At 44.4% G+C, this 16,185-nt stretch overlaps 1 protein-coding gene across 1 annotated transcript; it reads right to left on the bottom strand.

Moving 5' to 3' along the window:
- Positions 1-9,130: 9,130 nt before the first annotated feature.
- LOC310770919 (mucin-2-like) lies at positions 9,131-15,979 on the bottom strand (the record flags this gene model as incomplete). The annotated part of the gene is made up of 9 exons (XM_083663615.1): positions 9,131-9,247; positions 9,359-9,480; positions 9,665-9,793; positions 10,831-10,987; positions 11,871-12,110; positions 12,398-12,574; positions 14,010-14,120; positions 14,616-14,754; positions 15,957-15,979. 9 exons carry the CDS (start codon positions 15,977-15,979, stop codon positions 9,131-9,133), a joined length of 1,215 nt encoding a protein of 404 aa, XP_083519741.1.
- Between the last annotated feature and the right edge of the window lie 206 nt (positions 15,980-16,185).

The raw sequence follows: 16,185 nt of genomic DNA, 5'->3' as shown, positions 1-16,185 counted from the left end.
GGTTGTTTCAACTGGTTTGGCAGTGGTTCCCTTTGTGGTCTTTGATGGTCCACTAGTTGTGGTAACAACAGAGGGTTTGGAAGTCACAACTGGTTTGGAAGTCACAACTGTTGTTTTGGGGCCTTCTGTTGAAACCTCAGGTACTGAAGTGGTAGTTTCAACAATAGGTGAAGTGGCAGCTGTTGTTGGGCCAGTAGTTTCAAACTTTGGTGGCTTTGTTGATATGGTTTCAACTGTTGTTGCCTCTTTTGTGGTTGTTTCAACTGGTTTGGCAGTGGTTCCCTTTGTGGTCTTTGATGGTCCACTAGTTGTGGTAACAACAGAGGGTTTGGAAGTCACAACTGGTTTGGAAGTCACAACTGTTGTTTTGGGGCCTTCTGTTGAAACCTCAGGTACTGAAGTGGTAGTTTCAACAATAGGTGAAGTGGCAGCTGTTGTTGGGCCAGTAGTTTCAAACTTTGGTGGCTTTGTTGATATGGTTTCAACTGTTGTTGCCTCTTTTGTGGTTGTTTCAACTGGTTTGGCAGTGGTTCCCTTTGTGGTCTTTGATGGTCCACTAGTTGTGGTAACAACAGAGGGTTTGGAAGTCACAACTGGTTTGGAAGTCACAACTGTTGTTTTGGGGCCTTCTGTTGAAACCTCAGGTACTGAAGTGGTAGTTTCAACAATAGGTGAAGTGGCAGCTGTTGTTGGGCCAGTAGTTTCAAACTTTGGTGGCTTTGTTGATATGGTTTCAACTGTTGTTGCCTCTTTTGTGGTTGTTTCAACTGGTTTGGCAGTGGTTCCCTTTGTGGTCTTTGATGGTCCACTAGTTGTGGTAACAACAGAGGGTTTGGAAGTCACAACTGGTTTGGAAGTCACAACTGTTGTTTTGGGGCCTTCTGTTGAAACCTCAGGTACTGAAGTGGTAGTTTCAACAATAGGTGAAGTGGCAGCTGTTGTTGGGCCAGTAGTTTCAAACTTTGGTGGCTTTGTTGATATGGTTTCAACTGTTGTTGCCTCTTTTGTGGTTGTTTCAACTGGTTTGGCAGTGGTTCCCTTTGTGGTCTTTGATGGTCCACTAGTTGTGGTAACAACAGAGGGTTTGGAAGTCACAACTGGTTTGGAAGTCACAACTGTTGTTTTGGGGCCTTCTGTTGAAACCTCAGGTACTGAAGTGGTAGTTTCAACAATAGGTGAAGTGGCAGCTGTTGTTGGGCCAGTAGTTTCAAACTTTGGTGGCTTTGTTGATATGGTTTCAACTGTTGTTGCCTCTTTTGTGGTTGTTTCAACTGGTTTGGCAGTGGTTCCCTTTGTGGTCTTTGATGGTCCACTAGTTGTGGTAACAACAGAGGGTTTGGAAGTCACAACTGGTTTGGAAGTCACAACTGTTGTTTTGGGGCCTTCTGTTGAAACCTCAGGTACTGAAGTGGTAGTTTCAACAATAGGTGAAGTGGCAGCTGTTGTTGGGCCAGTAGTTTCAAACTTTGGTGGCTTTGTTGATATGGTTTCAACTGTTGTTGCCTCTTTTGTGGTTGTTTCAACTGGTTTGGCAGTGGTTCCCTTTGTGGTCTTTGATGGTCCACTAGTTGTGGTAACAACAGAGGGTTTGGAAGTCACAACTGGTTTGGAAGTCACAACTGTTGTTTTGGGGCCTTCTGTTGAAACCTCAGGTACTGAAGTGGTAGTTTCAACAATAGGTGAAGTGGCAGCTGTTGTTGGGCCAGTAGTTTCAAACTTTGGTGGCTTTGTTGATATGGTTTCAACTGTTGTTGCCTCTTTTGTGGTTGTTTCAACTGGTTTGGCAGTGGTTCCCTTTGTGGTCTTTGATGGTCCACTAGTTGTGGTAACAACAGAGGGTTTGGAAGTCACAACTGGTTTGGAAGTCACAACTGTTGTTTTGGGGCCTTCTGTTGAAACCTCAGGTACTGAAGTGGTAGTTTCAACAATAGGTGAAGTGGCAGCTGTTGTTGGGCCAGTAGTTTCAAACTTTGGTGGCTTTGTTGATATGGTTTCAACTGTTGTTGCCTCTTTTGTGGTTGTTTCAACTGGTTTGGCAGTGGTTCCCTTTGTGGTCTTTGATGGTCCACTAGTTGTGGTAACAACAGAGGGTTTGGAAGTCACAACTGGTTTGGAAGTCACAACTGTTGTTTTGGGGCCTTCTGTTGAAACCTCAGGTACTGAAGTGGTAGTTTCAACAATAGGTGAAGTGGCAGCTGTTGTTGGGCCAGTAGTTTCAAACTTTGGTGGCTTTGTTGATATGGTTTCAACTGTTGTTGCCTCTTTTGTGGTTGTTTCAACTGGTTTGGCAGTGGTTCCCTTTGTGGTCTTTGATGGTCCACTAGTTGTGGTAACAACAGAGGGTTTGGAAGTCACAACTGGTTTGGAAGTCACAACTGTTGTTTTGGGGCCTTCTGTTGAAACCTCAGGTACTGAAGTGGTAGTTTCAACAATAGGTGAAGTGGCAGCTGTTGTTGGGCCAGTAGTTTCAAACTTTGGTGGCTTTGTTGATATGGTTTCAACTGTTGTTGCCTCTTTTGTGGTTGTTTCAACTGGTTTGGCAGTGGTTCCCTTTGTGGTCTTTGATGGTCCACTAGTTGTGGTAACAACAGAGGGTTTGGAAGTCACAACTGGTTTGGAAGTCACAACTGTTGTTTTGGGGCCTTCTGTTGAAACCTCAGGTACTGAAGTGGTAGTTTCAACAATAGGTGAAGTGGCAGCTGTTGTTGGGCCAGTAGTTTCAAACTTTGGTGGCTTTGTTGATATGGTTTCAACTGTTGTTGCCTCTTTTGTGGTTGTTTCAACTGGTTTGGCAGTGGTTCCCTTTGTGGTCTTTGATGGTCCACTAGTTGTGGTAACAACAGAGGGTTTGGAAGTCACAACTGGTTTGGAAGTCACAACTGTTGTTTTGGGGCCTTCTGTTGAAACCTCAGGTACTGAAGTGGTAGTTTCAACAATAGGTGAAGTGGCAGCTGTTGTTGGGCCAGTAGTTTCAAACTTTGGTGGCTTTGTTGATATGGTTTCAACTGTTGTTGCCTCTTTTGTGGTTGTTTCAACTGGTTTGGCAGTGGTTCCCTTTGTGGTCTTTGATGGTCCACTAGTTGTGGTAACAACAGAGGGTTTGGAAGTCACAACTGGTTTGGAAGTCACAACTGTTGTTTTGGGGCCTTCTGTTGAAACCTCAGGTACTGAAGTGGTAGTTTCAACAATAGGTGAAGTGGCAGCTGTTGTTGGGCCAGTAGTTTCAAACTTTGGTGGCTTTGTTGATATGGTTTCAACTGTTGTTGCCTCTTTTGTGGTTGTTTCAACTGGTTTGGCAGTGGTTCCCTTTGTGGTCTTTGATGGTCCACTAGTTGTGGTAACAACAGAGGGTTTGGAAGTCACAACTGGTTTGGAAGTCACAACTGTTGTTTTGGGGCCTTCTGTTGAAACCTCAGGTACTGAAGTGGTAGTTTCAACAATAGGTGAAGTGGCAGCTGTTGTTGGGCCAGTAGTTTCAAACTTTGGTGGCTTTGTTGATATGGTTTCAACTGTTGTTGCCTCTTTTGTGGTTGTTTCAACTGGTTTGGCAGTGGTTCCCTTTGTGGTCTTTGATGGTCCACTAGTTGTGGTAACAACAGAGGGTTTGGAAGTCACAACTGGTTTGGAAGTCACAACTGTTGTTTTGGGGCCTTCTGTTGAAACCTCAGGTACTGAAGTGGTAGTTTCAACAATAGGTGAAGTGGCAGCTGTTGTTGGGCCAGTAGTTTCAAACTTTGGTGGCTTTGTTGATATGGTTTCAACTGTTGTTGCCTCTTTTGTGGTTGTTTCAACTGGTTTGGCAGTGGTTCCCTTTGTGGTCTTTGATGGTCCACTAGTTGTGGTAACAACAGAGGGTTTGGAAGTCACAACTGGTTTGGAAGTCACAACTGTTGTTTTGGGGCCTTCTGTTGAAACCTCAGGTACTGAAGTGGTAGTTTCAACAATAGGTGAAGTGGCAGCTGTTGTTGGGCCAGTAGTTTCAAACTTTGGTGGCTTTGTTGATATGGTTTCAACTGTTGTTGCCTCTTTTGTGGTTGTTTCAACTGGTTTGGCAGTGGTTCCCTTTGTGGTCTTTGATGGTCCACTAGTTGTGGTAACAACAGAGGGTTTGGAAGTCACAACTGGTTTGGAAGTCACAACTGTTGTTTTGGGGCCTTCTGTTGAAACCTCAGGTACTGAAGTGGTAGTTTCAACAATAGGTGAAGTGGCAGCTGTTGTTGGGCCAGTAGTTTCAAACTTTGGTGGCTTTGTTGATATGGTTTCAACTGTTGTTGCCTCTTTTGTGGTTGTTTCAACTGGTTTGGCAGTGGTTCCCTTTGTGGTCTTTGATGGTCCACTAGTTGTGGTAACAACAGAGGGTTTGGAAGTCACAACTGGTTTGGAAGTCACAACTGTTGTTTTGGGGCCTTCTGTTGAAACCTCAGGTACTGAAGTGGTAGTTTCAACAATAGGTGAAGTGGCAGCTGTTGTTGGGCCAGTAGTTTCAAACTTTGGTGGCTTTGTTGATATGGTTTCAACTGTTGTTGCCTCTTTTGTGGTTGTTTCAACTGGTTTGGCAGTGGTTCCCTTTGTGGTCTTTGATGGTCCACTAGTTGTGGTAACAACAGAGGGTTTGGAAGTCACAACTGGTTTGGAAGTCACAACTGTTGTTTTGGGGCCTTCTGTTGAAACCTCAGGTACTGAAGTGGTAGTTTCAACAATAGGTGAAGTGGCAGCTGTTGTTGGGCCAGTAGTTTCAAACTTTGGTGGCTTTGTTGATATGGTTTCAACTGTTGTTGCCTCTTTTGTGGTTGTTTCAACTGGTTTGGCAGTGGTTCCCTTTGTGGTCTTTGATGGTCCACTAGTTGTGGTAACAACAGAGGGTTTGGAAGTCACAACTGGTTTGGAAGTCACAACTGTTGTTTTGGGGCCTTCTGTTGAAACCTCAGGTACTGAAGTGGTAGTTTCAACAATAGGTGAAGTGGCAGCTGTTGTTGGGCCAGTAGTTTCAAACTTTGGTGGCTTTGTTGATATGGTTTCAACTGTTGTTGCCTCTTTTGTGGTTGTTTCAACTGGTTTGGCAGTGGTTCCCTTTGTGGTCTTTGATGGTCCACTAGTTGTGGTAACAACAGAGGGTTTGGAAGTCACAACTGGTTTGGAAGTCACAACTGTTGTTTTGGGGCCTTCTGTTGAAACCTCAGGTACTGAAGTGGTAGTTTCAACAATAGGTGAAGTGGCAGCTGTTGTTGGGCCAGTAGTTTCAAACTTTGGTGGCTTTGTTGATATGGTTTCAACTGTTGTTGCCTCTTTTGTGGTTGTTTCAACTGGTTTGGCAGTGGTTCCCTTTGTGGTCTTTGATGGTCCACTAGTTGTGGTAACAACAGAGGGTTTGGAAGTCACAACTGGTTTGGAAGTCACAACTGTTGTTTTGGGGCCTTCTGTTGAAACCTCAGGTACTGAAGTGGTAGTTTCAACAATAGGTGAAGTGGCAGCTGTTGTTGGGCCAGTAGTTTCAAACTTTGGTGGCTTTGTTGATATGGTTTCAACTGTTGTTGCCTCTTTTGTGGTTGTTTCAACTGGTTTGGCAGTGGTTCCCTTTGTGGTCTTTGATGGTCCACTAGTTGTGGTAACAACAGAGGGTTTGGAAGTCACAACTGGTTTGGAAGTCACAACTGTTGTTTTGGGGCCTTCTGTTGAAACCTCAGGTACTGAAGTGGTAGTTTCAACAATAGGTGTAGTAGCAGCTGTTGTTGGGCCAGTAGTTTCAAACTTTGGTGGCTTTGTTGATATGGTTTCAACTGTTGTTGCCTCTTTTGTGGTTGTTTCAACTGGTTTGGCAGTGGTTCCCTTTGTGGTCTTTGATGGTCCACTAGTTGTGGTAACAACAGAGGGTTTGGAAGTCACAACTGTTGTTTTGGGGCCTTCTGTTGAAACCTCAGGTACTGAAGTGGTAGTTTCAAAAATAGGTGTAGTAGCAGCTGTTGTTGGGCCAGTAGTTTCAAACTTTGGTGGCTTCGTTGATATGGTTTCAACCGTTGTTGCCTCTTTTGTGGTTGTTTCAACTGGTTTGGCAGTGGTTCCCTTTGTGGTTTTTGATGGTCCACTAGTTGTGGTAACAACAGAGGGTTTGGAAGTCACAACTGGTTTGGAAGTCACAACTGTTGTTTTGGGGCCTTCTGTTGAAACCTCAGGTACTGAAGTGGTAGTTTCAACAATAGGTGTAGTAGCAGCTGTAGTTGGGCCAGTAGTTTCCACCTTTGGTGGCTTTGTTGATACGGTTTCAACTGTTGTTGCCTCTTCTGTGGTTGTTTCAACTGGTTTGCCTGTAGTTCCCTTCGTGGTTTTTGATGGTCCACTAGTTGTGGTAACAACAGTTGGTGAGGTCGTAGTTTGAACAGCTGTGATAAAATCAAATGTGTCATTTTGTGATCAAACCCTTAATTAGTAATAACCAACATATTCATATTATCACAAAAATAGACACTTTGGGCCCTATCTTGGTACAGGCGCTATCCGCTTTTTGCGCTTGCGCACCGGTTTGCGTGCCTTAATGCCTGCCTTATGCTATCGTCCCTGCAGGGATGATAGCAGTCCACCTCTCGCAAGTGTCTAGGTGTTATGCTGAGTTTTGCACCCCTGCCGCCAAACGCATCCCCACCTCACGGTAGCATATTGTAATGATTTATACAGAAACGTAACTGTTTAAAAATGATATAATTGTCTGGGTAGATGTGACCTCCCTGTTTTTGAAGTTGAAAGAGCCCCTGAATATGGTGGGGACGCAATTCTCGGCAGGGGGGCGGAATTGGGCACGCCATCTCCCGCAGGCACAAATTGGAGAGGTGCCAAGTCAGGCGTGCCAAGCCCTGCAAAATGTCAGCGCAAATGGGATTTGGGCGGTCTAAAGCACCAGAATTATTCACAGGTGTGGCCAGGCAATTCCTTGGGCGTTACATCAATCAAACCAAATCAGATTCCCGTAATCGCTGTAATACAGTTTGCTTGAGGCATGCAATATGCTGTAATTCTCTCCATGCGTAATTTGGATAGGCCTATCTCACAATAACACCATCACATCATATACCTGTTAAAAACATCTGTGATTTGATGCAATTTGGATTATTTTGTTGACCGGGAAATGGAAACGTGTTTGCAGCGGGGAAACGGCGGAGACAAGAGAAAAGATGAGAGGATTTAGAGTGGACTCAATTAAAACTCAGTGAAACAGTGAGAGCTGCATGTCGAGGACAGAGAGAGATGGAGAGAGCTTGTCGACAGATCATCTGTGGTGCCAACGACCCTCCGGGTTATGGGATAGGTGAAGGTGAATAGCCTATTGCAAGGAGGCTACAATGTCCAACAAGTTTTCTCAATTAATTTGCCATTAACCCCTCTTTGCAATGTGATCAAAGTTTCTCAGTGAATTATAGTTGATTGCCTCACTGAATTATCTGCTAATACCCAATTTTAGCAGCAGAATTAGATGTCCTGGCGTGTCACGTCCATGCGTAATGACGTATCCAAAAGGAATTCCTCTGCACTGCACTGCACAGCGCGGAGATTATGATGCGCTCAAGCGCAGCGGGGTGCTTTTCAAAGCTCTTAGTGCAAAGTAATTGCGCGCATGCTGACGATAGGAGAATGCCATCTGTGTCCCCACATTTTGCGGGGACACGCCTTGTTTGGCATGTGGCACGCCTAGCCCATGCATGTCCAGTACAATTATAACAGGCATAGATGTAATAGCGTTGCAGGGAGAATACAAATGCGCTTATGCACGCCCCTAATTTGCATTGCGCATGGCGTTAAACAAGTGCAAAACAAGCGCAAACGCAAAATGACTGCTTTTGCGACAATAGGGTCCATTGTCTACCTCAAATTGAAAAGTTCAAAAATGTTTCCAACTTCCAGGGCACAAAAATTCAACAGTCTCAAAATGTTCTGTGTCATATTTACATCTTTCCTTCCCTACCGGAGTACCTGTATCTCTAATCATAAAATTTGCCTTTTTATTACCAGGTGTGGAGAACGTGAAGATAGTGGTTGGTGCCAATGTTGTGAAGGTGCTGGGCGCAACTGTGGTGAATGGGGTTGTAGTAGGTCCAGGGGTTGTGGTGCTTTCGCATGGGTACGTGTCCCTGGTTATGGTCCCATTGGCTCCACACTCAGCTGTGATGCAAGTTCCAAGCCCATCCGTGGTGTTGTAGATAGTCGACCCGTATGGATAGGTTTTCCCATTAACGAAGCATGTGCACTCTGCATATTAAAAGTATAATTGTTTCAGTCAGTAACAGATATACTGGTATATGTAAGTAGATTGTATATGTTAATAGTTTGAAATCAATGTTCTTCTTACTGTTCACATTGTATTGGCATCTCATTCCAGACATTGTACAGGAGCTTTGAAATAGAAGGAAAATGGTCTTTGTAATATTGTTTTTGTGGTATCAAATTCAGATTTTGAGCATGGAGAACAGCACATGAGTGTTGCAATTATTTCAGAAAAAAGAGGATAATTGATAGACAGGCAACATGCAAAAAGCTGCATCATCATAATAGCTTACATGTCTGGCACAATCAGTAAGCATACTGACAACTGCACTGATTTCTATGCAGGACTTGCCTACATAAATAAGGGAATAAAAACAAAAACTTCAAACAGCTCAAACTAAACTAATCAGGGTGGTATTGGATCATACTGTAGTCCCTTGACACATGGTGGTCATCCTGAACATAAGAAGTTAAATTGGGTGACAGTAGAAAATAACAGAAGAGTTTGTATTTGAAATTGAAATTAGCTTTTGAAACTTTTTTTTTTGAGTGCTCACTTGTCGTGACTAGTAGTCACTGACTTTTTGGACAATTTGAAATTGAGGTTCAGTTCAAAAATCCTGCAAGGTAATGGGCCAAAATTATTTTAAAGACCCCGGCAAACAAAATGCACCAAAACCTTCTAACTGTGTAATTGAGGGTCTTAGGTGACTAATTGTAAGCCTAAAAAGTAGGAGACATATTGCCATTTCCCCGTTTTCGCTGTTTACTGAGGCTGGGGTTGAAGTGGGTGGTGCTTAGGGCTCAGAAATGACCATATCCCATCATAAAGGGATATCCAATCATAGAGGAGACTGAGATGTTACTCGCGCATGCGCGGTCATTTGGCATTTGCCACTCGCTCCAGAAAGCCCCCTGGCATTCCAGTGCGACTAGGCCGTTGCAGAGTGCTGAGATTCAGCTGCTGTTGACACAGCGGGTCGGGAGAGACCTCCATCTCCAGGGAGACACACATCAGGCTTATCGGGGTGCTTACCCAGAAGAGCAAGGACAGTCAGATGAGTTGTTTGTGTGAGACCTACCAGTCATTACAGTTTTCTGATGGAACCTTCTCTCCGACACTATAATGGTTGCCTTGATTGTCATAGCAACCACACTGGTCCCTGGCAACACATTTCATGGTGTCTTCATCAAAGTAAGGTTGGGTAGGAGGGCACTGGGGATAGCAGCCTGTAACACCATCAGAACATTATCAACAACCTCAGTAACTGTAACAGTAGGGACTACAATACCCACAATGCAATACAGGAACACAGAGAAAGAAGGTAAACACTGACCATGTGCTTATATTACCCAGATTATGAATGATACAAAGTGGGTTGATTATTGGTAAAGCCATCCTTTAAGACTCTACCTTCCAGTGCTGTGATGAGGTTAGAACAGTTTCCTGATGGGCTCCTTAATGTCTTCATACACCGAGCTCCACAAGGCTTGTAGTGCCACTCACAGCCATCGGGGGTGTTGTAGTAGTCACAGAACATAGCTGCGAGAGACAAAATAAGTAGCCAACATGTTACCCCTTGCTATGATTAGGGTACAGACAGACACAATGGTATTCTACTGAATCTAGCAGTAACAGTGTCACGGTCGGTTTGGTTAGTTGCCATGTTTGTCACATGTTTGAGCGGATGATTGGCTATGTACCTGACTTGAGGGCGTGCCCGACCGCACGGTCGGGGGTTATTTCCAGTAGGAAGTAGGAAGTGAGAGAGTTGGGTGGCGCTGCATATCTTGCTTGCACGCCACGAGGATGCAAAGGAAACCAGAACCCCTAACCAAAGACTATGACCAACTCAACTAGATAATCCGTATTGTTTATTTCCTTTTGTGAGTCCATTAGGTTATCATTAAGTAACCACCCTCCTCACGTTGTGAAGTTACAATCAAACAACACCACCAGTACCGACCGTACTGTCGCGGCCCTGAAAGCTGTACCAAGGAGGCGGACAACCACCACCCGGGGGAACTATGAGCGCTGAACAGAGGTATGTGCTTCAACCTCACCGAGAAGTTATGGTTGCATTATGCTAACGTTCACTCAGACAAGCACTATTGCTAAGTGTCCGGCTAACCGGCTAGCTGGCTAGTCGAACCCTTGACCAGTGGTTCTCAAACTTTTTCAAGGACCACTAAACTGACACAAACTACACCATCGACCTCCAAGATTATGTCCCAGGGTCCCCCATCTGATGAAATATTTTGCTTTTAGATGTTTTATTACAAAAAGTGTATGAAGCCCATGACCAACATAGTCTGTCATTGTGTTACTTATGGATGGCATTATAGTGAAAATAAATTATTCCACTTTTTGCTACCGCCTCAAGGACCCCTGGGGGTCCCCGGACCCCACTTTGAGAACCATCGCCCTACACTACAAACAATGTTAAACTAATGTTAAACTTAATAACTAACCACTAGTAGGGACACCCAACAGTGGAGCTACATATTATTAGCGGTGGTTTTCAACGGTGTTCTAGCCATCTTCTGGCTTAAAAGCTCTCCTTTTGCATTAAAACTCACGGCAGATCCTTGGAGTTCTCCAGCTGACACAGGCTCCAGCTTCATTGCAGGCTTTGGCGTAGGCAGCCACAGCAGTGCAGAAACACTCACAGTCTCCACCGGTGTCACACGCACACGAGTCTCTCACACAGGAATCATAGTATGGACCAGGGTCCACCTTAAACACACAACGATGAATTGTTTATTTCATTGATAAAAGACGAGAGCAAAAAAAATAAGATGCCGGGCGTCCGGGTAGTGTAGCGGTAGATTCCCTGCCTAGTGCCTACCAAAATGAGGGTTTCAGGTTCGCAACCTGGACCTTATTTCCAGTTTTAAAGCCCCATTCAGTAAGTTTTCCAACTGCGCCCTCTGCGTGCATTAGTATCGATAACGATATCGCCATTCGAAGTCAACAAAACACAGCGCCAGAAAGCTCTATGTACATGTTGTGACATCGGGTACTCACCACGTGATGAAATAATAATCCATAGTTCCGTGAAACATCATTTTCGTAGCAAATCCGAATCGAGTTACTTCCTTGCTTTCATGCAGACAGCGCTTACGCTGTACAGCGCATGCGCACATCCTTTTCTTTTTTCTATTTTATTGACACGGGACGCTGACAGCAAACTGCTTAGTCCCAGTGCTGGCCAATGGAGGGCGGTGTGGGATAAATAAAGCCGAGAGTCTCCCTATTACAAGTCAATCTACCATGTCCTAAGACTAAAAATATCTTATATTACAGTAAAAAATGTCAAAAATCTTACTGATTGGGGCTTTAAATATTATCTTTAAGTCACCCTGATGAGTCTGATTTGATTACCTTGCCTGAACGATCATTTGTTTTGAACTGCGACTTGAAAACGAATAAAGCGGGGCATCTGAAATGCTTGTATTTACATCTTGTAAATATCTTATTTATTTTATCTTATCTATTTTCTATCTTATTTTATTGTGTGTGTGTGTGTGTGTGTGTGTGTGTGTGTGTGTGTGTGTGTGTGTGTGTGTGTGTGTGTGTGTGTGTGTGTGTGTGTGTGTGTGTGTATTGCCATAGTTACCTGTGAATGACAGGTCTGGAAGGTGACGCTGTTGATGATGCTGCACTGCTTCTGGGACCAGGCTGACCGGTAGGGGTTGGAGGCACACGGGTTACTGGCCAACTCGGCATTGGGGCAGCTAGCTGAAGCCTTCCAGCTGTTACCAAAGCCGAGAACATCGACCACCGTCTCAAGGGAGCGCGTGGTGAAGTCATTCTTACTATTGCCATCATAGTTTCCACACAGACCACAGACTTGACCCTAAGGAAGAATAAACCAGATATAGAATTCACTGCTACTGTATATCAATTGGTCTATTGGCACTAGACCACTGATCACAGAGAAGAGAAGGACATACTGTATATCTTCTCATCTTACTATCGGGAATATGCCAAAATGTTGGCATGTTGTTGTTCAGACTAGAATTACCTGGTCCAGTTGTTTACCTGGTCCAGTTGTTTACCTGGTCCTGTTGTTTACCTGGTCCAGTTGTTTACCTGGTCCAGTTGTTTACCTGGTCCAGTTGTTTACCTGGTACAGTTGCTTACCTGGTACTTTGCACTGAGTTTGATGAACAGGCTGGTCTTCTTGTCCCACATGAGCACAAGTCCCGGCCTGATCGTCACCACCAGGTAGTTGCCCATCTTTCGGACCTGAGGGGGGAGGACCTTGCTGCTGCCCTTTACCACCTGGAAGCCATCGTCTTTGAGCTGGAACTCATTAGCCTGGAAGAATCCATTGAACATTAACATATTTTAAGTGTGTTTCTGAACCAATCATGTCAACTGGATCAGATTTTAACAAGAAAAGGATGACAACAAATTAAGAAATCCATTGTTTAGTGTGATTTTAAACTGTTTTTCAATTCTCCTACAATTTTATATTGCTACTAGGGATGCACCGATCGATCGGCACGTGACCGGAAATGGCCGATTTTCATGTGATCGGCCTCGATCGGTGATCTGCGCCGGTCACTCTAAATAGCCGATTCTGTGAGCCGATTTTCACATGACGTGCGCGCACCCCAAAGCACCGAGACAGGCACCCAGCCACCACACCACACACGCCAGCATACCTTCCTCGTTGTGGATTTTTTTCACCGTCAGTGAAGTAGACAAATCTCGCAGTTTGTCACACATGCAAATCGAAAATAAGCCGTGGAGACAGAGATGCGGCCGAGTCCCGCTCGGCTGGAGTCTAGTCTGAGCGGCTCGCTTCACCTCACTGGCCCCCCTCTCTCTGCTCTCTCTACCCGGGAAGCAGTGCTGCTGCACCCGGCCACAGTGCACAGCCGACTTGGCGAGGTGAACGCGAGCATTGTGTCCAGTATAACCATTCCCCGACCTGCCTTTTCCATTCCACATCAGCGCTGGTGCCTCAGCCTGTCAGTCATGTTGTAACGTAGATACAGGAGAGACTATTTGTTTCGTATTACAAATAGAACGACGGACATAATAATAAAAATGCATCGGACTCACAAGTGTGCAAGGATTTCTGTGCGTGACGATATTTTTTTCGGATGGCAGATAAAAATACGCATAGCCTACCAAACTTCGGACTGTGTGTAAACTCCGCCTGATATTCAGACTGAAGATCGTTACTGTAACTCATAAACTCATTTCCCCTCTACTCAAGAGGACTGGTCTGGAGCCAGTCTATAAACTCCTTGTCCATGGATCATTTTGATGTTCTGTTGCACCTGTTTTCTTTTGGAAAAGTAAATGCATGATAGCTGTGGGATATAGGCTATTGGATTTAATTTAATTTTTGTATTCATTGTATTTGCACAAAAAAGCTCTGTCCAGTAGCCTAACCTGGAACACTTTTATTTTGAGATGTGTTTGAGTGAGATGGTCCTACTTCATGCAAATGATAAGATAAGATAAGATAATTTGGATCCCCATTAGATGTAAGAATTGTTCTATGAATCTTAATTTTCAAACAAAGTTACAAAAACGTTTGTGTAAGCTGTCAATTGTTGTTTTTAGAAAAAAAATCGGAATTGGCAAAAATCGGTATCGGCAAGTCAGACTATTCAAAAATCGGAAATCGGAATCGGCCAAGAAAATGGCAATCGGTGCATCCCTAATTGCTACATTGACCTAATGTATAAACAGCCAGGTGTCTACAGTGTAAGTGTGTTGTGTTTACTGCACTGACCCCCAGGAAGATCTTGATGGCCTGTGAGCAGGTGGTTCCTGTGGTTCCACAGGGAATGTTCTCACTGACCACTCTGAAGCTTCCATTCCCCTGGCCATTTCCACAGTAGTCCTGAAGGACGTGCACGCACACACACACACACACACACACACACACACACACACACACACACACACACACACACACACACACACACAGTACATATTTGACACCATTCCTACCCATCTGTCTGTCCATCCTTCTTTCTGTATATTATATTCTGGAATCCTGTATTGGGCATTGAACTGACCTTATTTCGTACACCTTATTCAGTAGAAGGAGAAATAAGACCACCAGTGCACATGCCTCTGGTGTCAGGTCCCAAACAACTAGCCGGATTTCGTCAAACTTAGCATTTTAAAACAATAACTGCTAACCTCTTGAAGCAACTAGCATTCCGATATGTTAAGTTTGTTCCATCTGACCCTACCGAAACCTTCAGAATGCAGAAATAAGGTCAGTTTAATGCCTGACACGGGATTCCACAAGTTTAAGTTGAGAGGGAGCTTTTCCAGCATAGCCGCCAGGCGAGGGGAGAATTGCGTCTGAGGCTAGCTAGGACCTTACCTGGAGGAGGGTGTATTCACACTCGCCACTGAAGTCAAACCTCTTATCGTCAAATGTGATGTAGTGTCCATCGCCATAGATGACACAAGTCCCATCACAGTCAGTGGTGGTGCATGTGAATTTCCTGTCACTGCAATAGCTGCGTAGACACAGACCATACACACACTTTCAAACAAAAAACATTTTTAACCCTTTAACACATTGACTGCCAGACGTTTTTTTTTGCTGTAGGTAGCTTCTGCCAAGCCGTTTTTTGAGGATTATGGCTCATTTTATAAGAGCCGAGGATTCGTTTCAGCTTGGAGTTTGTGAACATACAATATCTCAAAAGTACTAATAGAATGTGTACTTTCTCTGTCTAAAAGAGTTAGTTTGTAGAGTTAGTAGTTATGTAAGCATTAGCAGTTGAATACAGCATGGTTTTAGCGTGAAAAAGAATATTCAGAGATAAACGGCTTTTTGTGAAATTGGATGGAACTGTCACTTTAACCATTCATTTTTGGCTCTCTCTCTCTCTCTCTCCCTCCCCCTCTCGCTCTCTCTCTCTCTCTCCCTCCCTCTCGCTCTCCCTCCCTCTCTCTCTCTCTCTCTCTCTCTCTCTCTCTCTCCCTCCCTCTCGAGTTGCTTCAACTCCGCCCTCCGTGGGCGGACAAGCTTGTCACCAGTCAGTGCTTTGCTGCTCTCCTGTGCCTGCATGTCTGGGCCGCTGTTTGAGGAAGTCGGGAAGGACTCGCTCGTTTGGAGTTTTGGTTGAGAGAAGTTTTTGCGATTCTGGTCATATTTATGCTGCGTGTTTCAAAGTGTGTTCCTCCAACTGTAATCTATCACCCGATCATAGTAGATCGGCTGAATCTATTATGTAAATTTGCAATCCCGCATCGCCAGCAATCAGCGCGAAAAGGAGAATGGCTGGGCTGAGAATGGCTTGACAAGTTAAAAAAATGCTTTCCTTTCTCTAGCCAGGAGAACACTGTTGCCACTTAGTGGGTCGGTGGAATGGGTTGTAAACGTTCGGTGGCTCCAATAATTATATAAGAGATGTAAAAGGCTTAGATGCACAACCCACCGTCAAAAAAAAAAAATCGATGCCAAAAACGTGTAAACACGTTGTTGGCAGGGAACAGCTGGATTCTGAAAACGTGTTCATACGTTGTTGGCAGTGAATGAGTTAAAAGGTGCAATGTGGAATATTTGGCGATTGAGAGTTCAAAGCCTGACATGGTTTGAAAGTTACTGGCAGGCTGGGGTACATCACCCAAAGCTGTATTAATCACGTTAGTAACGTTAGTAATGTAACCAGGTTGTCTGTTACAGTAGCGTTAGCTCAAATGCTAATGCTACCTAGCTAGCACCATTCGCGTCATGTTCCGAGACGTATAGTAAAAACAAAAACACAGATTTGGGTGCAAGTGCAAGCGTTGTCATTGCTAGTTTCTAGCACTCAAAACCTCCCTTTTTTCTTTTGATTACCACTGGGTCACTGAAACACATCCTTTGATGTACTGACCCAGTGGTATTAAAACAAAAGAGGGGAGAATGTCACTGCTAGAAACTAGCAATGGCAATGCTT

Source organism: Poromitra crassiceps, assembly GCF_964638095.1.
Source record: "Poromitra crassiceps genome assembly, contig: HAP1_SCAFFOLD_258, whole genome shotgun sequence".
Lineage (NCBI taxonomy): Eukaryota > Metazoa > Chordata > Actinopteri > Beryciformes > Melamphaidae > Poromitra > Poromitra crassiceps.
This window is presented reverse-complemented; position numbering and strand designations above follow the sequence as displayed.